At 33.7% G+C, this 27,292-nt stretch overlaps 2 protein-coding genes across 2 annotated transcripts; one reads left to right on the top strand and one right to left on the bottom strand.

Annotated features, from left to right (window-relative positions):
- The first annotated feature begins 7,656 nt into the window (after positions 1-7,656).
- LOC139429701 (uncharacterized) lies at positions 7,657-8,208 on the top strand. Its single transcript, XM_071195662.1, has one exon. The coding sequence runs from the start codon at positions 7,657-7,659 to the stop codon at positions 8,206-8,208; it is 552 nt and encodes a 183-aa protein (XP_071051763.1).
- A 7,563-nt stretch (positions 8,209-15,771) lies between these two features.
- LOC139429700 (uncharacterized) lies at positions 15,772-20,784 on the bottom strand. Its single transcript, XM_071195654.1, has one exon. It carries the CDS (start codon positions 20,782-20,784, stop codon positions 15,772-15,774), a length of 5,013 nt encoding a protein of 1,670 aa, XP_071051755.1.
- Positions 20,785-27,292: the final 6,508 nt, after the last annotated feature.

Here is a 27,292-nt window from a genome sequence, read left to right as displayed (position 1 = left end):
GCTATGATTTTTTGAATCTAACCCTGATTGTTTGGTTGTTGGAGATTTGAAATGAAGAATTTTAAAACATCGCATCTCGAGAACGAATTGAGATATAATAATGAAATAAAGAACGTTTTGAAGCAAATTTAATGAAGATTTGATGTGCCATAAATAATTTCTTATTTTCCATAAACATCGTTGCTATGATTTTTTGAATTCAACTCTGTTTGGTTTTTAGAGATTTGAAATGAAGAATTTTAAATCATCGTATCTCGAGAACGAACTAAGATATAACAATGAAATAAAGAACATTTTGAAGCAAATGTAATGAAGATTTGATGTGCCATAAATAATTTCTTATTTTCCATAAACATCGTTGTTATGGTTTTTTGAACCCAATTTTAATTGTTTGGTTGTTAGAGATTTGAAATGAAGAATTTTAAAACATCGTATCTCGAGAACGAACTAAGATATAACAATGTAATAAAGAACGTTGTGAAGCAAATTTAATGAAGATTTAATGTGAAATAAATAATTTCTTATTTTCCATAAACATCGTTTTTATGATTATTTGAACCCAACCCTGATTATTTGAGATTTAAAATACAGAACTTTAAAAAGTCGTATCTTGAGAACGAACTGAGATATAACAATGATATAAAGGACGTTTTGAAGCAAATTTAATGAATATTTGGTGTACCATAAATAATTTCTTATTTTCCGTAAACGTCGTTGCAACGATTTTTTAAAGCCCACCCTGCAAGTTTCTTATAGATTTTAAATACATAACTTTAAAAAATCGTATCTCAAGAACGAATTAAGATATCGCAATGAAATAAGGAACATTTTAGAGCAAATTTAATGAAGATTTAATGTATCATAAATAATTTCTTATTTTCCATAAACATCGTTGTTATGATTGTTTGAACCTACCTTTGATTATTTGGTTCTTAGAGATTTGAAATGCAGAAATTTAAATAATCGTATCTCGAGAACGAATTAAGATATAACAATGAAATAAGGAACATTTTACAGCAAATTTAATGAAGATTTAGTATGCCATAAATAATTTCTTATTTCCCATAAACATCGTTGTTATGATTTTTTAATCCAATTTGCATGATTGGAGCAGATTTAAACAAATAATTTTTAAAAATCGTATCTCAAGAACTAACTAAGATATCATCATGAAATAAGCAACATATTAAAGCAAATTTAGTGAAGATTTAATGCACCATACATAATCTCTTATTTTCCATAAACATCGTTGTTATGATTTTTTTTAGCCCCATCTCTGCAAGTTTGTTTGTTATAGATTTAAAACCCATAATTTTAAAATACCGTATCTCGAGAACGAATTGAGATATAGCAATGAAATAAGGAGCATTTTACAACAAATTTATTGAGGATTTAGTATGCCGTAAATAATTTCTTATTTCCTATGAACATCGTTGTAATGATTTTTTAATCCAATTTGCATGATTGTAGCAGTTTTAAACAAATAATTTCAAAATTGGTATCTCAAGAACTAACTAAGATATCATCATGAAATAAGGAACATTTTAAAGCAAATTTAATAAAGATTTAACGCACCATACATAATCTTTTATTTTCCATAAACATCGTTGTTATCATTTTTTAGCCCCATCTCTGCAAGTTTATTTGTTATAGATTTAAAACCCATAATTTTAAAATATCGTATCTCAATAACAAATTGAGATATCGTAATAAAATAAGGAACATTATACGGCAAATTTAATGAAGATTTAGTGTGCCATAAATAATTTCTTATTTTCCAGAAACATCGTTGTTATGATTTTTTAACCCCATCTCTACATGTTTGATTGTTATAGATTTAATATAAATAAAAAAAGTTGTATCTCTAGAACGAATTGAGATATCATCATGAAATAAAAAGCGTCTTAAAGCGCATTTAATGAAGATTTTGTGTACCATAAATAATTTCTTATTTTCTATAAACATCGTAGTTATGATTTTTTAATCTAATCTCTGTATTTGTGAGTTATAATTGTATCCATACAAAATTTTTAAATAAGTTGTAATAGTTCATGTTACAGTTATTATGAAGTAACGTTGATAACACATTACGTTCAACGATTTTAACCTAATAATCTAGAATTTTCCAGACTTGTGACTCAAAATCCACCCACATTCGTTCTTGCGTAATATAATTCTCTTTTAACCGAATAAACTATGAAGAAAAAAGAAAGTGAGCAGCTCGTCAAAAAACGATTAAGGTCTTGTTTAACATGGAAACGCTATCAGTAACAACCGGTCTCTAACGTGCAAAGACCCAATAACATCTGCACCGAAACAATTCTGAATGAAAGAAACCCACAAACGGTTGACTTAAAGCATAAAAATAAAACTGAGAAGTAAAAGTGTTGGTCGTTTTGTTTAGGGCCGTTAGAAGTATTTTAACGACGGCGCCCGCTGCTTGCATTTCTATTGCTCTTAATAACGTTTTCGAAATTTAAGGAAGCGGTTTGCACACACACAATGGTTTCGATTTTTTTCAGTGGTAAATTATATTGTATATGCAAACATCGTTGATTTTAAGCAATTTTTAAGCAATACAAGTTTGTTTAGTAATAGATGAGTAAGTAATAGAAATTTCAGTGCCATACAACTGCTGCATAACTTATAAGGCATCTTCGTGTTCTCTCGATTATTGCAGTTTAAGAATAATAAGGCACAAAAAGTTAAAAATTTAACTCGATTTCCATCATGAACTGGTTTGGATCGAGGAATTGGAGTGTGAAATCGTGCAATGGTCGGTAATTAACACTTTTTGCGTTACATGATCGAAGGCATTCTGAATTTTATTTTGATTATATAATACAAATTTCTCCTATCTATTTAGTACAAATAATAATTATAGTTGTAATAGGTTGTTAAAAAAATGTTGACAAAAAAAAAAAAAAACAAAATGAGTCCGTGTATAGTTTGTATACCGGATTTGAGTCGCGGTTCTTGGAGTGAAAGGAGAGATAACACCAGATAAAAAACACGACAACGACGACTTTTACCGGAGGAAGTTTCCGGTTTTATTGGCGGCGTCCGAACCGACGGAAATGGGTCCCGGGGCGATCGCTAAAACCTGCCTCGCGTTTTGTAACGGCTCCGATCTGGTTCGAAACCGCGCCCAGGTCCACTTCAGGTGCAGCTCTAAAATGTAAGCAAAACGAAAAAATAAAAATAAAAATGGTAACGAATCAGTCGATGGTATGTTTTCGGAACGCATTCATCAATCTACAGTTAGTTCAATTGAAAATTGTACCATTTAAATTTTTTTCAAAATGATCATCAGATTTATCAGTGTTAAATATTTTCTGTATACAGGGTGTCTCACGTAACTGGTTCGGTTGGGATTTTATGTCTGATTTTGATTAATTTTCCAATATCAGGTAAACTACAATAAATAGGTATAGGAATGTTTATAGATAATTTGTAGAGAATTAAATTCCCTTTCTGATAGGGTAAAGAAATATGGGGTGTTCCATTTAAAATTTTCGACTTTCTCGCAATTGAATATTGAGAAACGATAATTCAATTTTTGACCAGCCTGTATAAGATTCTCTGATACAACAAATGACAATCTATTTGGCAGCATCTGTAGAGTAGTCGTGCCAATGCAGAGCTTTTCTGAATGATCGTTAGCTGAGATATGGGCTTTTAAAGACCATGGTGAAATTTGTCAAAAAACACTTAAAATCAAAATAACTCGAAAACAAAAAACGCTAGGTACCAACAACTTTTATCAAAGTCAACATATTTTTTTACGTATAATTGAAAGGTGTAATAAAAACTATAGCATTCCATTTAAAATAACGAAGTTGTGGTCTACTTCCGGTAGACCGGAAGGGGTGGCCATCTTGAAAATATTTTAGATCAAAAGTTTAGAATGAACAACCCATGCTACCAAAATTTCAAACCACTACGAATAGTGGAACCTTAAAAAGTTCTAACGAACCAGTTACGTGAGACACCCTGTATATGCATCTTATTTTCTTGTAGCAGAAAATGTCAAAAAGTTGCGCCATTAGTGGATGCGTACAAAGGTATAGAAGTTTCTACCGATTTCCAAACCCACAAATGTATCCAGAAATATATCAAAGATGGGTTTTATGTTGTGTGCGAGAAAACCTGCTTCAGTGTGAACACTTGAGGGTTTATAATAATTTTCGAGTTTGTGATAAGCCTTTTCGACGAGAGGATGTTGGACGCAACAACAAATTGTTGAAAGGAGTAGTACCATCATTAAATTTGCCAGTATGTGTATAAAATTATCAAAATGTTGTTAGGACTGAGGCATTTTTTTTTCACATGTAGGATATCAGTACTTAGAAGTCACTACTTCAAGTGCTTCGAATAACACGCCCACTACTCCACATGCAGATATGGGACTTTAGGTTGCTTCAACATCCACCAGTGCAATCTCATTGGAGACTTCAGGTAAGAAATTATGTGTTTTATAAATCGTTTATTTTGAAAAGCTCTGGTTAAATTATCTATAATGGCATATAACTCTTAATAAGAGTTATTTATTAATAAACGAAACATCATTCAAAAAACGTTTAATTTCCCTTTTATTACAAAAGAATGTAGTATAATTTTTTTAAAGTTTGATTTCATATTACAGGGTAACCCCGCTTAAAGGGGAAACAGCGTTAGTCAGGATCATTATTGGATATTTTTTGACAGCTAAACAGTTTATTGGAGGAAGTTGGTGTCCACAAACAAGACGACTTATCACCAAAAGCCCAACATTTATACAGGAAAGCAGTGATGTATAAGAGGAAATTCCAGCGCCAGAGTATAACATCCTAAACATCTTTTAAAAGATGTTAGAAGAAAACAGTAGAAAAACAAATTGACGAAACGACTACTTAAATCCTAAAATATTTATTAATTTAAACTACCAAGATAAAGTAGATATCTACATAATATAACGCAATATAACGCCATCTATCCCGTCGGCCCGATACTAAAAATGACGTCACTTTGTACGAACACGACGTTAATAAGTGCCAGGGGTATGAGAAAGAGTGTGCTTCCTGTTGTCTAAAGAAACACACACATTTTTTTTTGCTCTGCTGAAAATTAATTAAATCAACGTGTCAACGAGTTATAGTTATTTATGTACCAAGTCGGCAAAGTGATGCTTTATCGAACGAGTCTGAGTTTGCAAGTCGAGCGAGCGAAGCGAGCGAGGCGAGTAACAGGCGAGTTCGATAAAGACACTTTGCTGACGTGTTGTATACAACATTTTATCGCCAACCGCAAAATTTAACGATATGAAGATATTCTAACTTACCAATATTATGACATGTGTCAAACGATTTGTTTTGTTAATATACCTCGGTAAAGTTACACTATGTATCAAAGGTCGGTAGTATAGTGGAGAGGGAAGTGCGCTTTCATACAGAAGATACCGGTTTCAAATCCAGCTGTTCAACGGCATTTTTTTCAAATTGACAGCAATTAGCGGCAGGTAAAGTACTTTTTGTAATTCGCTACGGTAATGGAAGCTATAACAGTACTCAAACGGGTGCTGTAATGAGACTCCTTACAGCATCCGATGCTGTAATGAGATTTTAGTAACATTTTATGGAACCAGTTCAAGTTGGTGACATTGGGTCATTAATTTTTCTAGTTGTCAATGTGACAATTTTTGTCTATGGATGTTTAAACACGTTCTTAGCATCGAATACAAGGTCAACAATGATGAGGACATTGACTCTGAGCAATTTCTCTTATTTTGGGAGGTGTACATCAAAAATTTTTTTCAGGTGAATATATTTTGTGTTTTGACAGTTTCTAATTGTCAATTCAAAGTTTCTATTTTCAAGTGTTCCGGTGTTACCAACTGCTATATACCTATTTCCCTACATTGCCAAAATTTACTTTATTTTTGTTAAAAAAAAGTATAAAAACGCGAATTACAAAAAATAGCATAAAAAACACGTTTCATAAGACTTAAAGCACTCATTCATTAAAAAACTCGTGGCTTCGCCACTCGTTTTTCAACTTGAATTCGTGCATTTCAAGCGTGTCTTACGAAACTTGTTTTTTAATATACTATTTTGTAATTCGCGACGGTAATGAAAGCTATAACAGTACTCAAACGGGTGCTGTAATGAGACTCCTTACAGCATCCGATGCTGTAATGAGATTTTTGTAACATTTTATGGAACCAGTTCAAGTTGGTGACATTGGGTCATTAATTTTTCTAGTTGTCAATGTGACAATGTTTGTTTATGGATGTTTAAATGCGTTCTTAGCATCGAATACAAGGTCCACAATGATGAGGACATTGAACTCTGAGCAATTTCTCTTATTTTGGGAGGTGTACATGAAACATTTTTGTCAGGTGAATACATTTTGTGTTTTGACAGTTTCTAATTGTCAGTTCAAATTTCTATTTTCAAGTGTTACGGTATTACCAACTGGTACATACCTATTTCCCTACATTGTCAAAATTTATTTTATTTTTGAGAAAAAAAGGGATAAAAACGCGAATTACAAAAAATAGCATAAAAAGCACGTTTCATAAGACTTAAAGCACTCATTCATTAAAAAACTCGTGGCCATTCGTTTTTCAACTTGAATTCGTGCCTTTCAAACGTGTCTTACGAAACTTGTTTTTTAATATACTATTGTCTGCCGCATATGCGGCAGGTAAAGTACTTTGTCTGCCGCTAAATACACAGTTTACTAGATAGTGGCACAAAGTGTCACTTTACTGCCGCAAATGGATAGCATAAAGTATGGTTTTGCTGCCGGTTGGCGATACAAAAAATTATATCCGTTCCTGTTCAACTCTGAAAAAACAATTCATCCTGTTCCTATTAAAGAAAAACATCTGCTCCTGTTCAATAATTTCGAAGAAACGATTAAACTCGCTCCTGATCAAGTAAAGCAATTGGTTCCGTTTCTGGTAGAAACCATCATCACTAGTGAAGAGAAAAATTGGTTCTCAATCCTGAATCCAACTGTTCCTGTCACGAAGAAAATATTATTCTGAGTTTGACCTCCAAAGTTCCCATAGAAACAAATTGGCTAAGTTATTTTTTTTTATAATTTATTGTTTTTGTTGATACATTTTTTAAAGAAAAAAACTCTTCTTACCTTCAATACGAGAAGTTCTTGATAAGTTCAATATAAATTTTGAGATTACGATTACAATTTCCTACTTAATTTAATATTTGACGAGTTGTTTAAGACCATAACATATCCGAGTTGATAAATATTACTTCGAATCAACTAATTTAGAATATTTGTTTATATAATCAGTAAATTTTGTTAATTTTGTCGACAACGTCTGAATTTGATTGCACCTTAAGTTGTGCACATGTTTGTCTTGACAGTATTACCAGAACCTGCCTTTAACCCTGAGATAATTCGACAATTCTGTTTAAATATTTAAATTTTTTTCAATTTAATAAAAAAACAAATTATTATAGGTTTGTTCGAACACGACAAATTGAATCGTTCGGTTATAGTTCCAGAACCATATAAAATTTTCTAGTGCGCATGCGCGGTAATAACGCCTACTTTGTTTACCTAACTGAGCTAACCTAAATATTTGTTTTATTGTTGACGTTTTCTGCTCATTAAATTTAGCGAATAAAATTTTGTAAAGAAATTATTATGGACGGAACAACGTACAAATGGTCAGTAAATGAAACAAAAATTCTACTTGATTATTATTACACAATGAAAAGAAAGGTAGGGACGGAGGAAATCAAAAATATAAAAGAATTGTGGAAAAAAGTATCTGAAAAAGTAAGAGAAGGAACAAATTCGAGGATGAATGAACAACACTGCCAGAATAGGTGGAAGGTTGTTGAAAGAACATACAAAAAGTACATAGATAATGAAAGATCACCAGGTAGAGGAAAAAAATACTATGATTACATAGAAGAGATGGAAAAGATATTTGGAAAAAAAAGGGCAGTAAACCCCAAATTGCTCTTGAGTAATAATGATATTCACATCATTCCTGATGTGGAAACAGAACATACAGAAATAGGAGAGATTGAAAATTTGAGAGAAGTTGAACAACCTATAGAAAATCCACTTCCCATTGATAAACGTCCGGGAAGGAAAAGGAAAAATTCTCAAATTGAAATGTTACGAAGAGATAAAAAGAAATACTATGAAGAGAAGCTTGAAATAGAAAGAAACAGAAACACATTATAAAATTGAGTAATGTTGTTTTCATTAAAATAATTCTTTTCAAAAGAAGAGGAACTATTTGCGGTCTATTTGGAAAAACATTACAATATGTTAGAAGAATTCTCCACACCACACCCATACCAACAAACATCTGTTCTTGTTTTTTTAAGTTTCTTTATGTGTTATCCAAATATGGTATGTCCGAAGTTCGCCCAGGCCGGCAAACCCAATCCAACTTAACCCAAATTCAACCCAACCCAACCCAAGTATCTGATTCATAATGGAGAAAAACTTGTATGCGTGCAATAAAAGTTGCAGGTTCCTTTTCAAAATTTTTTTTAGAATTTACCTCGAAATATCTACTAATTAGTTGTGATCACTCTTTGTTGATCTTTTCGTGCGTCTATCTTTGCGTTCGTCTATTATCATGTCTGTTTCCAGTATTACACCTTTCTGCTCAACCTCCTTTTTCCATTTCCAGTCTCTCTTCGAGATATTTCGTGATACTCGCGAGCTTCGCGTGTTCAATATTTGTATAGTAGAAACCACGAGAGCTGGCAGTGACTTGACGTTTAAAAATGGTATAAATCAAGATATGGACGTACGACTTAGATTATTTCACCACATACATTTAAATGTATGTTAGGTTAGAAATGGAGGTTATATGTCAAACATTGCCAAATTTAGGAGACGTTAAGCAGCGAAAAATCGTTAATATTAATTTATACTAAAATTTATGTAATTATTTATTTAATTAACAAATACTTTAAAAGGTTATTATTTGCAAGGGATTAAGGCACACTTTTACCATCCTCCTGATAAACTATCTAGAGGATAGTTGCCATGGTTACGGCGGTTTTAAGCGCTCTCATTGGCTAAGAACTGGATTTATCTATCGGATAAATTTATCAGGAGGTGGTAAAAGTGGGCCTAAGTAAGTTTTATTTAAACAGTGATTCATAATTTATTCATTGGGCGCGTTCACCAACTGTCAACGTTTGCAAACGGAGACCAAACTGTTGGCAACATTTCTGATGAACGCAACCCTAACTTCAAACGTGTTTGGTAAACGGCCGCCATTTTATCAATCGTATGATTTTTCCGTTAGCAAACGGAAAAATTTTCCGTTAACAAATTTTTCCAATTTTTCCGTTAACAAACGTTAACAAACGGTGTTTGGTGTTTGTGTCATCTTAAGTTTAAAATCAAAAAAAAAGAATGGCAGAAGCCCGAAATTATTTATTTAATGGGTTAGTGTATACTATCTTTGAAAATGAAGAAATTCATGATAAATTGAGCGGTATGACCTATAAATTAATTAAAATTGTAAATAATTGTCATTAAAGCGCCATCTGTTCTTATCAAACCATATGTCTATAGAAAAATTGGCCGTTCACCAAATCACCAACGCAATCGTAACCCGTTTGCGTTTGCCAACGTAAACGGAATTCTCTGGTGAACGCGCCCATTAATTATGAATTTATTTCATTTTCGGCTTGTGAAAACACTAACAGATTCATGACAACGCTCACAAGACGTTTCGATTTGAGGTTATAATTATAGAGTTACATCCCTTAGAAGAACAGACGTACTTTTTCGACGTGTCTATTTGAATTGTACAGCAGACATATTAATCTAATGCTATCTCTTTCTAACACACATTACTCTTTAGCGGTTTGTGAACTACGTATGGCATTTGTAAGAGCGGAAAACGATGATTTACTGCCAGCTCTCGTCTCGTCTACTATAGCTCTCCTTATTCTTGATGATTTCAATTTGCCAGAATATTTAATATAATCTTTTGGTTGACTTTTGGTTGATATGCCGGTTGCTATTAAAGCAACCACCAGCTATCAACCAAAAGTGTGAAAAACGGAATTATTTCGTAATTTTTGTAACTTTCTGGATCTTTGGTGATTTGGTTCTGACAAATACTGATCATCGATTTGATCTTGTTAAAACCGGTTAATTAAAAATATAAGAATCCTAGTTTTAAGTATCAAGATCAATGAGTGTATTTCAATTCGATCTTATTCCGGGTGTATTAAAGCGCGAGGTCAATGTCTGTAACAGATGTTTTGCGCGAACCTTTTCGATTTTTTCCTCCATCGATTCCGATCAATGGAAAGAAAGTTTACGTTGACAGGAGGCACCTTAAAGGATTATATTAACTTCTGGCGCTTGGCCTTAATTAATTACTGAATTAATATCGCATATTTTTTCCGAACCATGTTTCGTACACGCATTTACACGTTACCGTTCAATTTCGTAGTCAATTATTTTCAAAAATTTATTCTCAAACCTTGCATAAAAATCTCTAAACAAACAGCGACCATAAAATTGGTACACACAACGTGTTTATAAAAGAACAGAAGGTGTTAATAGCGTGTAAATAAACCGCGCCTACATTTTTCTTTGAAAAATAAATAAAAAATGTTTAGCCACGTTAAATAAGGTTGAGTAAAATTTTGATGTTAACTTTATAAGAAATCATTTAAGAGTCAATGACTGAGGAAGTATCAGTCGTCTCGCAGCATCTAATTAAACTGGGCGCATATCGTCGTGGTGTTGCACTTTCAATTTCTCTTTGAACCGAATCAAAAGGTCAACACTTCGGAAGTTTCATTCTCAAAGTTTTTTTTTATTTATCTAAATTAATATTTTGTTTATTAATGATTAATTTACAATAATAATTCAAATTTGTTGCATTATTTTCTCATAACACTCAAATCAATAAATGAGTAGATTAATCCCATCACTTTGTTGTATTAATAATTGTTCTTTGAGAAATCTATGAGAAGCGGTAAAGATCGTGAGAGTGAAAACGAACGACCTTTTATAAACGGAAGACGTAGTCGAGGTCCGTGAGACGACGAACAATGGTGAAGATCGTGGGTCAAGAACATTTTACCGTTCAACCGTTAACAATCGTTCGTTAAATGCGACTTTTGTACTTTCATATTTTTTTACGACGCCAATAACCAAGTTTTAAAACAAATTATTTTTTTCTCTTTGTTGACACCTCAAGAAGGAAGTAATCCGTTAACCGTTAAAAATTAGTTGTGCCTTAAATGAATACCAGATTATTAACCACTGACCTTCTATTTTAGTGAGTTTATTAACGTTTTACGCAACTGCAACGAATCCTGTCAACAACCAACGGAGAAAGTAACTAATCTCCAAGACAACATCACCGATTAATAAGAAAGTATTATGTCGATGGTATGAGGATTTTAACACTTGATGGATAGTGTAATTGAAGCTTGGATATGATGAAGACACGTGCAAATTATCCTATTTCTTTATAATGGCGCTTCAAAACTCATCAATAATTTTTTGTATACCTCTCAATTTCACTCGTATTGAAAATACATAATTTCTAATCACTTTTTAAGACGTTAAGTAATAACTCTAAAAGGAATTTAAATTGTTTTTTGATTTGTAATAATAATACAATGAGAAGTGATGAGCTAAAAAAGTTTATTTTTTAAGGCTCATTAACAAGAAATTAGTTAATCAGTGATTCAGTAATAAATTAAAAATAAATATATGTTTGCGCATTCTTGAAATTGCCATACTTGGTTTTACACAAGAAGTTGGATTATTGCCCGTAGACGTTTCAAAATAGTCTCTGATTATCTTTAAAGGTAGATATTGACCAAAATGTTTAGCATTGATTATGCATAGTACGAATTATAATATTGTTACAACAATACACTTTAATATAATTTATACAACAGCCCATAAAGTTACATCTTTTCTTTAAAAGATTTATCATTATTACTAGGACCACACCGCAGCGAAAGCATATCACCACACTCCCACCGCATGACGAACAGTTTCCAATCACCCTCAACACTATTGCGCAGCTGTGCAGGACCATCGCTTTCTATATATACCTGCAGAAGTCCGCCCACATGCTTGAGTCTTGCATGGACCTTTCTTGGAACCTCACTTCTGACTCCTATGACAATGGGAAGGATAACCAGAAAGATGGTTATGAAGTACATTATACGAGCGACATGCACCAACAACCCTTTAACAGCTTCACTTTCATTTGCCTCTTGTTTGCATTTGCATCTTTATATCTCATCTGTTTATTAACTCTTTATGAAGAATCTTTGATACTTTGTTATACAGGTCTAGGAAAAGCCGTAGTGTTCACCCATCTATTGCGTAATCTAATGCGCCTTCTTTGTTGTATAGTGTAAGATAGTGTAAGTTCTTTAATATTCTGGTCTTCTTTGACATTACATATTCGATACTTGATAGAGCTGATACTTTCTTTCGTTATAATATGGGACCAGTTAATAATTTACAAAAGATGATCATAACGCACCTCTACTAATCGCAGTGATATGGTGTTTTGTTCTTCCTCTAAGATGACATTATGGAATAAACTGGTTTCAGACTTATATACGTAGGCTGTCAAATTGCATTAAATAGCTTACTCTCCTCCTATTTTAAAAGAATTTAAAAGAACAAAACAAGGGGAAAGTTGATTAATAAGTTGTTTAATTGTCTTACCAATTGATAAGATAACTGTCATTCGTGCAATACATAATGGAGTGTGCTAGACGAAATTGAAATCGTGATGAATGTGTTCAAATTTGTCCAATGAAGGACTAACAAATCGCGAATTTGGTAGAAGGTTTGGCGTGGCTCATACAACGGTCGGTAGGGTTCTGCAGAGATTTGTAGAGACCAACTATTATGCTAGACGACGTGGCCAAGGCAGGCCACGAGCTACAAATGCTGTGGAGGATTGATTTTTGATGCTTTGAGCACTTAGGAAACGGTTCACTACTGCACAAAACCTCCAAATACAACTGCGAGATTCATGGCACTGCTATTTGTCAAGATACCATAAGAAGAAGACTTCATACTCAAAATTTACGACCTCGGGCAGCAGCTACCTGGTCCCAGATTATCTGCAAACCACCGAAAAAACAGATTGGCTTTTGCAAGAAGGCACGTGGATTGGGAAATCCATCATTGACTCACAGTTTTGTCTTGTAAGTTCTGATCGTCGTCCAAGAGTGTATAGAAGGCCAAATGAAAGATATTCCACATGTAATATTCGAGAAACCACATTATACGGAGGCGGTTCAGTGATGGTATGGGGTGGAATATCTTTAACAGCTCGCACGGAATTTTTTATCGTTAATGGTGGATGTCTGAAGTCTGAACGATACATAACAGACATTTTAGAACCTTTTGTGATACCTTTTGCACCTTTGCCGCATGCGAGGCCACATGCGGCACATATTGTTACTGAATATTTAAATTATGTTAATATTCAAGTCCTCGACTGGCCAGCCTGTAGTCCAGACCTGAACCCAATCGAGCATCTTTGGGACTTAATGGGATGGAGGATTAAAAATAAGCATCCACCACCTAACAGCTTAGACGAGCTGCGACAAAGTCTTATGGGTTCTGCATATGGGAAGATATCCCTCAAGAAACCATCAGATCTTTGATTGAAAGTATGCCATGACGATGTCTGCTACAATAATAGCCAGAGGTGGTAACACTACTTACTGATAACCTAAATACGGTTCAAAACAAGTTCTTTGTGTTCGTAACAATACGATCATTTTACATGATTTTGTTTATTTTCAGTTTTCGTTTATTTCCTACAATTCATTCAAGTCAAACTTATTATTTTTATCGAAATAATTCTGTTTATGTATTCTATTCTTAATATGTTTTTCAAAATGTATGATAATTTTGACTTTAATTATAATAAATCGAAATATATAAGTGGTGCGTTAATTTTGCGGTTAAGTGTATAATTTCAAGTCGCTCATACACAACAAATGGAAACGTCAGAAGAACCGAGAGTAATTCCTTTCTAAAAAATAGGAACTCGAATATTAATGTTTCTATTTTCCATTACATTTTCCAAGTTTCAAAACATAAAGCAGGTTCTCCATAACTTTATCATGTACATGGCAATAACACGAAAAGCAAAGAATTTGGGACGCTGTCTAAAACTTTTTGGTAATTTATAGAAACAATGTGTAATGATGTAACAATGTAAAGTGGTTAGTAATAAAGCTGTCAATAATTAATTTCTTCCTACACGATTCCAATTTTCCTTTATAACCATACCTTTATCACTGAAAACATGCTGTTCACTCAAGTTGTTGCAGAGTAACCTCAGATGACACCTCGAAATCCTTAAAGACCCATGTCTAAACCACTTGATTGAAATTAAAAAGAACCTTATACCGACAGAATATAATTTCGACCGGCCATATAAGGTCATATTTAGAAGCAGGGATGATTGAGTGACAGGAGAAGTTCTTAACCTTCTGCACCGTTTTGAACCTAGAAAAGGGACAGAAAAGTGCATAGATAAACGTTTTCACGGGCAGTCGGGCCGCCCTAAAGGAAATTCAGGCCTACACGTGTGACTCCGAACTGATCAGAAAGTGTACCAGTAACCTGAGAGAACTCATTAGGGATAATGAAACTGGTCGAAGAGGCAGCGAGAACGCCCTACATTGGACCTCAATCCGGTTGTGGACTACAAAAAAGTCACTTAAAACATGTAATTAATAGTTGACAGGCTTCAAAGATAGCCTTACTCTGGAAAGAACTTCCAGGTCACAGACAGGCGAAGAGTATGATAACTTTGTCGCAAAACAGAACCAAATAGGTTTTATACCTCAGCAAAGGTTGCTTTCAGGTTCCCTGATTGGCCATGCGTCCCTAAAATACTATCTCTTCCATATTGGACAAGCTGTCATAAAGGAACAACACCTTAGGGCAATACTAAGGTTCATAAAGAATCTACATTTGCCCCAACTTTTGGAGGGCTTAAGTTAGAATAGATCTTATAATAATAGTAATAATAATAATAACCATACTTTTTGAAAGAAAACATTTCATACTGTCATAAATGCAAAATTCCCAAGCAAGTTGGATTTAACTAAGCACCCGTTTATATTGATTGTCCAAATTTTCGCATACAACATTTAGAATATAAACAAACATAACCTTTCAAAACTCTTTAAATACAATCAAATATTTGTGGTATTACGTTAGGGTACTCACGGAATTTAAATGACAAAGTAAACTAAGTGAACGCGCAGTATAAGAAAAGAACTGGGTTTAATAAAACGGTGCTGGTTCAGAGATATAAACAATAAAATTAAAGCGTAAAAAAAATGTAGGAAAAGTAGAATAAATAAAAGAAGATGATTAAATTACGATTCTTACGTTTAATTTTCACTGCACTAGAGTAATAATTTTAAACGACCTTTTTGATGCGCACAATACTGTAGTCGCGTTAAAAGGCGAGTGTGAGCGCATGCTCTCGTGTTAAGATAACACAGCCCAGTTAAGCGCACGCACATGCGTGTAAATAATTCTGAGGGTGACGCGGCGCGAACATTCCACCCACCAACAAAAGGTGAAATAACCCTTTTTTACAATAATATTTATGAAATATGAATAGTTATTTGACGGTGTGAAGGTTAAAGTTTGAGTGAATAAGCATAACATACGGTGAGTAGACGAAAATAATTAATTAGTTTGACAAGTAAACAAAAAAAACATGTGACTAGATTCGGTTTTGTCTTAAATCGGTAAGGTACAAATCTTCGTGGTTGGACGAGTTAACCTCCCATTTTTGGTTTTAATGGTGATGACTCGGATAACACCATCAATTCCGGGATGAACCTCTTCAATTCTCCCTGTTTCCCATTGAAGTGGGGGTCGCTGTTCATTTCGAATGAGTACCAGATCACCAATAGACGGTGTTGGAGACGAAGCGTTCCATTTTCCTCTTTGTTGAAGTGAGTACAAATATTCAACGTGCCACCTTTTCCAAAAATCTTGTACCATCTTCTGTATCAGTTTCCAGCGATCCAAACGGTTGATCGGTACTTGAGTGACGTCAGGATCTACAACAGAAGCATTAAGGGGTTCCAAACACAAGAAATGTGCTGGAGTTAGTGGTTGAAGATCATTGGGATCTTCAGTCATTGCGGAAAGCGGCCTCGAATTCAATACAGCTTCGATTTGCGTCAGGATGGTATACACTTCCTCAAACGTTAGTTTTTGATCTCCAATAACTTTAATCAAATGGGATTTAACAGATCTTACTCCAGCCTCAGCCAACCCATTAAAATGGGGAGCCCCTGGAGGATGAAATTGCCATGTGAGTTCCAATTTTTGACCGGAAACCTCAGCCATCTCTCGTAATTTGTTGTAGGCGCCCACAAAATTAGTTCCCTGATCTGATAAGATTAACGTACATCGACCTCTTCTGGAGGTAAATCGTCGTAGAGCCGCTATAAATGCTTCAGTAGATAGATCTGAAACTAGTTCTAAATGTATCGCTTTGGTAGACGTACACACAAAGACACAAATATAGGATTTGACAAACCGCGCTCCTCTGGTGCGACTAATGGTGGTATAAATCGGTCCAGCGAAATCGACAGCGACTCTGGAGAACGCCTTCACCTCGGTTACTCTAAATTGAGGCAAATCCGCCATCCTCGGAGCATATGATCGGGGCTTGCATCGAAAACAACGGATACATCGTGATACGACCCGATGAATGACACTTCGAGAAGCGATGATCCAATATTGACGCATTACCAGAGCTTGTAGCGACCGTTGTCCCGGATGAAGGTATTTTTCATGTATATGTTCCACAATTAATTCACTAACACGACTATTTTTAGGTAGAAGTAACGGATGTTTGTGATCGAAGGGGATCATAGCAAATTTTATACGACCACCCACCCTAATCAAACCATCTCTATCAAGAAAAGGTGCTAACTTTCTAAATGATTTATCAGGGATCTTATTCTCGTTAATTGTAGTAAATAATTGTGAAAAATGTTGATGTTGGACATAACGGACAATCGAAGATAAAGATTGTTGGAGCTCAAACGGGGATAATTGGATGGTAAAATAACGGTTTTGTTTGCGGCAGTGAATAATAAAACGTTGAATGTAGGCCATAATCCGTTGGATTTTTGAAAGTGAAGAGAATCTCATGAGGAGAGTGTCTATAAAAGTAAGTTTTGTTTCAATGGTAGTAATTATATTTGATTTTTGTTCATTAATTACTTCTGTGCTTTCACAGGGAATAGATTTAATAGATGGCCAGTATTCCGGAGGATGACAGAGCCAGGAGGGGCCCCTCCACCATAGATCGTGAGCGATTAACTGATCTGGAAAAAGACCTCGAGAGCCACAGTCTGCAGGATTATCGGAAGATGGTATGAATCTCCAATAATCTGAAGGTAAAATTTCTTGGATATATGAGACTCGATTGGCAACGAAAATTTTCCATCTAGTAGGCAATGAAGAAATCCACGATAGGGTGACTTTGGAATCGGACCACGCGTAAATTACATCGAAAATGATTGTGGTTGATAACATGTCCTTAATAGTTTTAAGAAGATCAACGAGTAGAACAGCGCCACAAAGTTCGAGACGAGGAATAGATATTGTCTTAAGAGGTGCAACTCTAGATTTACCGCAAAGAAAAGGGGTATTAATAGATTGGTTATGACTTTCACAGCGTAAATACGCTACTGCACAATAACCTGATTGCGAGGCGTCACAAAAAAGATGAAGTTGAACGGATTTAGTGTCAGACGGAATCATCAATCGAGGTATTCTTAAATCAGAAATAAAAATAAGACCTTTCTTAAAGATTTCCCAATTTTTAGATATGTAACCAGGAGGACTTTCATCCCATTCAATTTTTAATTGCCACAATTGTTGGATAAATTGTTTAGCCTTTAAGGTGCACGGAGTCAAGAAGCCTAAGGGGTCGTAGACACGAGCGATTTCCGAAAGTATGGAACGTTTTGTGGAAAGGGAATTGCGGGGACAATAGGAAAATTTAAAATCATCTGTTGTGGGATCCCATTGCAGACCCAAAACTTTAATGTAACTGATTTCATCGTAATCCATTGATATTGGACGCTGTAAATCTGTTTCAGATACTTCTTGTAAGACGTGAGTGCAATTACTCGCCCATTTTCTCAATTTAAATCCCCCTCTGTTCAATAGGTCAATCAATTCTCGCTGTAGCTCCAAAGTCTCTTGCACCGATTGAGCTCCTGTGACTATATCGTCAACGTAAATGTTGTTTTTTAGAACGGTTGAAGCCCTCGGAAACTGATCACAATAGATGTTAGATAACTCGACTAGTGTTCGCAAGGCAAGAAAAGGTGCCGATGCCACTCCATAGGTCACAGTATTTAAAATATATTCTTGAATAGGTTCAGTTGAAGAGAATCTCCATAAGATTCGCTGAAAGTTTCTGTCTTCAGGTGAAACAAGAATTTGTCGATACATTTGTTGGATATCGCAGACAAATGCATACTTAAAACATCGAAAAGACGATAAAACCTTTATTATGTCTTGTTGCAATTTATGTCCCACCAAAAGGGTGTCATTTAACGATGTACCATTAGATGTTGGTGCTGATGCGTCAAACACAACTCTAATTTTTGATGAAGGGTTTTCAGAACGAAGCACGCAGTGATGCGGAATGTAGTAGGTTCTATCAGAAGGAGGTTTGAAAGAGTTAGCAAGAGACATGTGGCCTGACTGAAGATAATCTTTCATAAAGTTGATATAATCACTTCTTAACGACGGAGTTTTTAAGAGACGGTTTTCTAAAGACATAAAACGTTTCAACGCTGTCTGGTAGGAATTGCCCAGGACTGGATTTGGTTTCTTAAAAGGCAGAGAAACGATGAATCGACCTGTTGATGTTCGTTTATAATTATTTTTAAAATGATTTTCACATTTATCCTCTTCACACGTTAATAGCGTTCTTTCAGGAATGGATTCCAGTTCCCAGAATCTTTGAATTGAGTTATCAAGCGAATAATCAGTAGTAGATAAACACGTTGACAGTGAGGTCGTGACTGAGAGCGAAGATCTCCCCATTAGAATCCAACCAAATACGGAATTAACTGCAATTGGATGGTTCGGTTCTCCACGAAGACGTCCTTCAGTGATAATTTGAGGAACTAGTTCTGCGCCCAGTAACAAATCCACCGAGTTAAGACTTGAATGGTGCTCTGGAGGGATGTTCAATTGTTGAAGATGAGGATAAAGCGGAACAAGGGACGCAATGGATGGTTGGTCAGAACAAATGCTGGGAGTGATAATAGCGTCAAAGTCAAAGGAAGGTTTCGATGACTGTATAGGTTGGATAGAGCAGGTAACAGAGCCTTTATTACAGATGGATGTCATTGCATTTAATCCCTGGATTTCTAGACAAGAAGTTTGCTTTCGTGGTAGTTGAAGTCGTTTTGATAGATTAGATGTTATAAAATTGGACATACTGCCCGAGTCGATTAATGCTTTGACACGATGTAATTTTCCAAATCGATCCTGAATCTTTACAATAGCAATAGGTAGTAAGATGTTTGGATTACTTTCCTTCATTGATGTCTGAATTGTATTATAAGATGTTCCGACATGAACAGATGGAGAAGTTTGTGTCTTGAAGTGGAGTAATGTGTGGTGATGTTGATTGCAGGTACGACATCTATGAGAAGACGAGCAATTATGAGTAGTGTGTCGTTGACTTAGACAATTTCGACAAAGATTATGATCTCTAGCGATGGATAACCGTTCTCCAGCTGATTTGGATGTAAAATTCGTACAACGGTAAATTGGATGGGCTTCATGACATAAGATACAGTTAGTAGTCGATGAATTAGAATGATGTTCTTCAATCTTCATATTTACTGATTTAGCTCTGATGTTTGATTTTGATGAACTCGGAGATGTGCTGTCACTTGATGTCAATAATACCGATTCTAGGGCCTTTGCTCTTTTTTCTAAGAAATCCACAAGTTGCTTATAAGTTGGAATGTCATATGCTGTATGTTCAGCTTCAAAAGTGGTTTTTGTAGGTGTGTTCAGTTTTTGAAGCACGATATTAAATAATAGAAAATCCCACTTATCAACAGGGAAACCCAAATTACGAAAACCTTCAATATTTTCATGGAAGGTATCAATCAAAATTCGAAGACTTTTAGAGGAATCGTCTTTCAGGGGTTTTAAATGAACGATTTCGTTAAAGTATAACGTTGCCAAGTGACGTTTATTCTGGTAGCGGCCTTTTAACGTTTTATATGCTATTTCGTAATTGGCGTCTGTCACAGGAAAACCCTTTAACAGGTTAAACGCTTCGCCACTTAGGGACATGAGAAGATACTGATATTTGGCAATTGAAGAAAGAGATTTGTTTTCGTGAACCATCGTTCGATAAAGATCGAAAAAGGTATGCCATTCTTTATGATTACCACTGAACGTAGGCAATGCTAACTTATTTAATTTCAGAGCAGATATAGATGAGATTTCAGAGGATTCCGTTGAAGGTTGAGGGGACAGTTGATGGAATATCGCCCTTGTAGTGTAGTAAGCAGTATCAGCCTTTAGTCGTATGTCGTCATGAGCCTCAAAGTCCTTCTCTTCAATCAAACCAATAATCGTATTGTGAGTACTTTTGAACTCTTTGTAGATTTCCTCGGCATCTGGAGCTCGTTCAAGAAAAATTTGTTTTTGGATAGGGTCAGACGGGAGTGCTTGACCAAGGGCCATGGTCTCGTTTAAACGATTGTATAGACCGTTGCGACGTAGGGTAAGTTTAACAATCTTGTCTGTCATCACGGGAAAAATCAAATAAAATATCCAAAAGAATTATGGAGAAGAACGAAATTAAAAAAAAAGAATTCTCAAAAAAAAAGGTAAATGAAAATAATTTAAATAATCGAAGGGAAAAGAAATTAAATATTTAAATGGTAAGAATTGTCGAAAAATGCGGTGCTAAAAATAGCGTAATCCAGTTTTTGATTTTCCAGATGGCCAACAAAGAGACGTGACCCCGTGGATAAATGCAAAAAAACGCGGATTTAAGACGAAAATTAAATGAAAAATGCGAAAAAATGTAAAAATAACGAGAAATAAATCAAAATTAAACGAAAATTCCGGAAGAATCCGGCTCGAAGGACCAAATGAACGCGCAGTATAAGAAAAGAACTGGGTTTAATAAAACGGTGCTGGTTCAGAGATATAAACAATAAAATTAAAGCGTAAAAAAAATGTAGGAAAAGTAGAATAAATAAAAGAAGATGATTAAATTACGATTCTTACGTTTAATTTTCACTGCACTAGAGTAATAATTTTAAACGACCTTTTTGATGCGCACAATACTGTAGTCGCGTTAAAAGGCGAGTGTGAGCGCATGCTCTCGTGTTAAGATAACACAGCCCAGTTAAGCGCACGCACATGCGTGTAAATAATTCTGAGGGTGACGCGGCGCGAACACTAAGAGTTAATAACTTTTTCAAGAAAAAAATATTTCACTTTATTATATGTGCTACCATCTAGCGTTTATAGGTTAAAATAGAAAATCCTTAACTGTTGTTGTAAAAGAAATATTTTTGTAGGATAGAAAGTATCTCCTTCTTTTCAAAAGATTTCTCTTTCAAATTCACCGGAAAATATTTAATTTAACTCAGCGTTAAGAGATGGCGCCTTAAATGGAACCAAAAAGATTAAAAGAAAAAGTAGATTGAATCTAAAAAACAATGTACATTTAATTTTATCTTTAATTTTGACCTTTCTAATGATTATAATATAATTGAGATAAAAAACGTTTACATTTCACTTTTTACCTTTCAAGGATTAATAAATAAGAATGACATGGTTCGAGTTCGTTAAACATATCCAATTTATTAATGAAAATAAACTAAAACAAAGACACATAAATGTCTTTAAAGAGCAATATTAGATCTCATTTCTTTTTTTAAATCGAATTGATATAAGAAGCAAATCGATCTTTCACGTGTACTTTCTAATGTTACTATATGGTTTATTTTTTTGTAACGCCAATCAATAGACATAAAACGATGGTGAAAACTTTGAAAAGAAGCTTTCCATCGAAAACAATAAGATAGAAAAAAAAGCAACTTATTTTCACGTTCCAATAGTTTTCAAGTAATATATAAACAGTTAAGCCTTGTTTATACATACATACATATCTATAAACAAGAATTTAAGATTTACATGCTTTTTTATTTACATAAATATAAATTATTATGCATTTTATCTTTTTGTCATTTACATCAATATTATGAAAAAGAACAACTCTTTTACATGGTTTATTTTTAATTTTCTCCTGATTTTTCACCCATTTTAGTAAAAATAGATTGAGACATTATGGGCAGGAGATTTAGGAATTTGCTTCATCATCCGCAGACGATACAAGTTCTCCAGCAGGAATTATTGATTGCTTAGGACATTATGCTTCAATACTAAATCAACCATCTACTAAAATTGATACCACGAAGACATGGGGAGTCTCTCCAACTCTCACTATACTTTTTTATATTCAACCCAGTCCAACCCAACTCCTTTTTTGACGCAGAAAAGGAAAAATGCTTTATGCACCGGCATACTGGTGATCCTCTCTTCTTCCTCTATCGTTGTCATCACTCTTCTGAAAAGGTTTCGTTATGACTTCTCTGGTCTCTCTTTTGACGTTACTTTCTTCAAACTCCTGCAGCATTTCTAATTTCATCTCTCTTTCTTAAGTTTCTTAAGTTTGTGTGGTGTAGTAGTCCTCCCTGCTGCCACATCATAACCCACTTAATAAAGGTTTTTGTTCAACTAATGCATCTACCCCACTGCTTTTACCACTTATGCTACACTCTCTCAGTTTTGCATGTTCTGCATGCTTTCCAAATTTAAAGGCATCTTCCTATACTAAAGCAACGTAAAGGACGAGTCACAACTATGGTCAACAATCTTATCCGTGTTCCATAACCTTTGCCATATCCTTTTCCAGTTCATCTCATTCTTCTTCTTACCTCTTTTTTTCTGTATCGTCTTCTTATCCATTCTTTCTTCTCTGTTTTATAGTGCTTAAAAACGTACAGTCACACATAGATAAACATCATCCCGGTGCCGTCTCGGTTCTGACGAAACTTCTTCGCCTGTAACCAGGCGGGGTGCTACTGTTTGAGCTAGATGGAAATCTGTTTTTTATGGAGCCTCCATGTACTACCTCTTTTTTGGCATAAAGTCGGAGAAATGCTTTATGCACCCGGTGCATACTGGTGGCATCAATGATAGAAGATGAAATCTGTATGGAAGTGTTGATTACGCAAAGGAAGGATCCAGGTTGTCGACTAAAACCCATTCATTCCCTGACCCTTTAGGAACATGGAGAGTCTGGACTCGCTTGCGCATTACTGCAGACTGTCTTGGCATAAAGGTCTTGTTGTTGATATGCTCAATCTCTTCCTTGTCTTTCCCTATCGTCTTCGTTCATCATCGCCATTACGCTTCTGAGGAAGTTCATCACGATTTCTAATGTCCTTGTTTTGAGTATTAGTTCTCCATCTTACCTTCTGCAATCTCTCTTCTTTCTTCACAGAACCCAACTCAGCCCAACTCAACGTAATCCAACACAACCCAAATTTAAATCAATTGCTACCTTTTCGTAATTCAACGTTTCTGCTAGTGGTGGAACGGATATCCGGCAACTAAATAAATAAAAGTGTCCTCTTTCCAATGAACTAACACGTTTTGAAAAATAACTTTTAGTTTTTGAGAAAACAATATTTGAAGTTTTGATAAAATTTTCGATGTTGCAATTTTCATCGATAATTTTCAAAATTCGCTATAAAATTCATTTCTTGATGGATCCTTGTGGAAATATCACCAATTATTAATTAAAGTATCCTCTTTTTAATGCAAGAAGCCGTTTTGAAAAATCGCTTTTAGTTTTTGAGAAAAAAATTTTCGAAATGATCGACAATTTTTTCGAATTTTGCAATTTTCGCCGATTAAGTTTTAAAAATTCGTATAAAATTCATTTCTTGAAGGATCCTTGTGGAAATATCACCAATTATTAATTAAAGTATCCTCTTTTTAATGCAACAAGCCGTTTTGAAAAATCGCTTTTAGTTTTTGAGAAATAAATTTTTGAAATGATCGACAATTTTTTCGAATTTTGCTATTTTCGCCGATTAAGTTTTAAAAATTCGTATAAAACCCAGTTCTTGGAATATGAGTGTGAAAATTTTCCAAAGTGTTAATAAGAGTGTCCTCTTTCCAATGAACCAACACGTTTTGAAAAATAACATTTAGTTTTTGAGAAAACAATATTTGAAGTTTTGATAAAATTTTCGAAGTTGTAATTTTCATCGATAACTTTCAAAATTCGCTATAAAATTCATTTCTTGAAGGATCCGTGTGGAAATATCACCAATTATTAATTAAAGTATCCTCTTTTTAATGCAACAAGCCGTTTTGAAAAATCGCTTTTAGTTTTTAAGAAATAAATTTTTGAAATGATCGACAATTTTTTCGAATTTTGCAATTTTCGCCGATTAAGTTTTAAAAATTCGTACAAAACCCAGTTCTTGGAATATGAGTGTGAAAATTTCCCAAAGTGTTAATAAGAGTGTCCTCTTTCCAATGAACCAACACGTTTTGAAAAATAACATTTAGTTTTTGAGAAAACAATATTTGAAGTTTTGATAAAATTTTCGATGTTGCAATTTTCATCGATAACTTTCAAAATTCGCTATAAAATTCATTTCTTGAAGGATCCGTGTGGAAATATCACCAATTATTAATTAAAGTATCCTCTTTTTAATGCAACAAGCCGTTTTGAAAAATCGCTTTTAGTTTTTAAGAAATAAATTTTTGAAATGATCGACAATTTTTTCGAATTTTGCAATTTTCGCCGATTAAGTTTTAAAAATTCGTATAAAACCCAGTTCTTGGAATATGAGTGTGAAAATTTCCCAAAGTGTTAATAAGAGTGTCCTCTTTCCAATGAACCAACACGTTTTGAAAAATAACATTTAGTTTTTGAGAAAACAATATTTGAAGTTTTGATAAAATTTTCGATGTTGCAATTTTCATCGATAACTTTCAAAATTCGCTATAAAATTCATTTCTTGAAGGATCCGTGTGGAAATATCACCAATTATTAATTAAAGTATCCTCTTTTTAATGCAACAAGCCGTTTTGAAAAATCGCTTTTAGTTTTTAAGAAATAAATTTATGAAATGATCGACAATTTTTTCGAATTTTGTAACTTTCGCCGATTAAGTTTTAAAAATTCGTATAAAATCCATTTCTTGGAATACGAGTATGAAAATTTGCCAAAGTGTTAATAAGAGTATCCTCTTTCCAATGAACCAACACGTTTTGAAAAATAAGTTTTAGTTTTTGAGAAAACAATATTTGAAGTTTTGATAAAATTATCGATGTTGCAATTTTCATCGATAATTTTCAAAATTCGCTATAAAATTCTTTTGTTCAAGGATCTTTGTGGAAATATCACCAATTATTAATTAAAGTATCCTCTTTTTAATGCAACAAGCCGTTGTGAAAAATCGCTTTTAGTTTTTGAGAAAACAATATTTGAAGTTTTGATAAAATGTTCGATGCTGCAATTTTCATCGATAATTTTCAAAATTCGCTATAAAATTCATTTCTTGAAGGATCCTTGTGAAAATATCACCAATTATTAATTAAAGTATCCTCTTTTTAATGGCAAAAGCCGTTTTGAAAAATCACTTTCAGTTCTTGGGAAATAAATTTTTGAAATGATCGAAAATTTTTTCGAATTTTGCAATTTTCGCCGATTAGGTTTTAAAAATTCGTATAAAATCCATTTTTTGGAATATGAGTATGAAAATTTCCCAAAGTGTTAATAAGAGTGTCCTCTTTCTAACGAACTAACACGTTTTGAAAAATAACTTTTAGTTTTTGAGAAAACAATATTTGAAGTTTTGATAAAATTTTCGATGTTACAATTTTCATCGATAACTTTCAAAATTCCCTATAAAATTAATTTCTTGAAGGATCCTTGTGGAGATATCACCAATTATTAATTAAAGTATCCTCTTTTTAATGCAACTAGCCGTTTTGAAAAATCGCTTTTAGTTTTTGAGAAATAAATTTTTGAAATGATCGACAATTTTTTCGAATTTTGCAATTTTCGCCCATTAAGTTTTAAAAATTCGTATAAAATCCATTTCTTGGAATATGAGTATGAAAATTTCGCAAAGTGTTAATAAGAGTGTCCTCTTTCCAACGAACTAACACGTTTTGAAAAATAACTTTTAGTTTTTGAGAAAACAATATTTGAAGTTTTGATAAAATTTTCGATGTTACAATTTTCATCGATAACTTTCAAAATTCCCTATAAAATTAATTTCTTGAAGGATCCTTGTGGAGATATCACCAATTATTAATTAAAGTATCCTCTTTTTAATGCAATAATCCGTTTGGAAAATCGCTTTTAGTTTTTAAGAAATAAATTTTTGTAATGATCGACAATTTTTTCGAATTTTGCAATTTCGCCGATTAAGTTTTAAAAATTCGTATAAAATCCATTTCTTGGAATATGAGTATGAAAATTTGCCAAAGTGTTAATAAGAGTGTCCTCTTTCCAATGAACTAACACGTTTTGAAAAATAAGTTTTAGTTTTTGAGAAAATAATATTTGAAGTTTTGATAAAATTATCGATGTTGCAATTTTCATCGATAATTTTCAAAATTCGCTATAAAATTCATTTCTTGAAGGATCCTTGTGGAAATATCACCAATTATTAATTAAAGTATCCTCTTTTTAATGCAACAAGCCGTTTTGAAAAATCGCTTTTAGTTTTTAAGAAAAATATTTTTGAAATGATCGACAATTCTTTCGAATTTTGCAATTTTCGCCGATTAAATTTTAAAAATTCGTATACAACCCAGTTCTTGGAATATGACTGTGAAAATTTCCCAAAGTGTTAATAAGAGTGTCCTCTTTCCAATGAACACATCACTAGTTTCTGCCAAGTTTTATCAAAAACTATAGTATAAATGAGGCAACAAATTGAAGCTCAAATTAGGTTACTCTTTAATTTTGTTTTCTATTTGAATAAATTCGCTTTTCAATAGACTTAATTTGTTGTTAGATCATCTTAGTGCCATTTGAGTTTATGTTTCGTTGTTGAAGTTATTCTTTTAATTTTTTATCTGTTTAATATTAATTTTGTTTGCAATCACGATTGACTTAGCGCGATTATTTTTGAGGATT

The sequence above is a fragment of the Onthophagus taurus genome, chromosome 1 (genome assembly GCF_036711975.1).
Source record: "Onthophagus taurus isolate NC chromosome 1, IU_Otau_3.0, whole genome shotgun sequence".
Taxonomy (NCBI): domain Eukaryota; kingdom Metazoa; phylum Arthropoda; class Insecta; order Coleoptera; family Scarabaeidae; genus Onthophagus; species Onthophagus taurus.
Note: the sequence above shows the minus strand (reverse complement) of the source record. Positions and strands in the feature narration are given on the sequence as shown.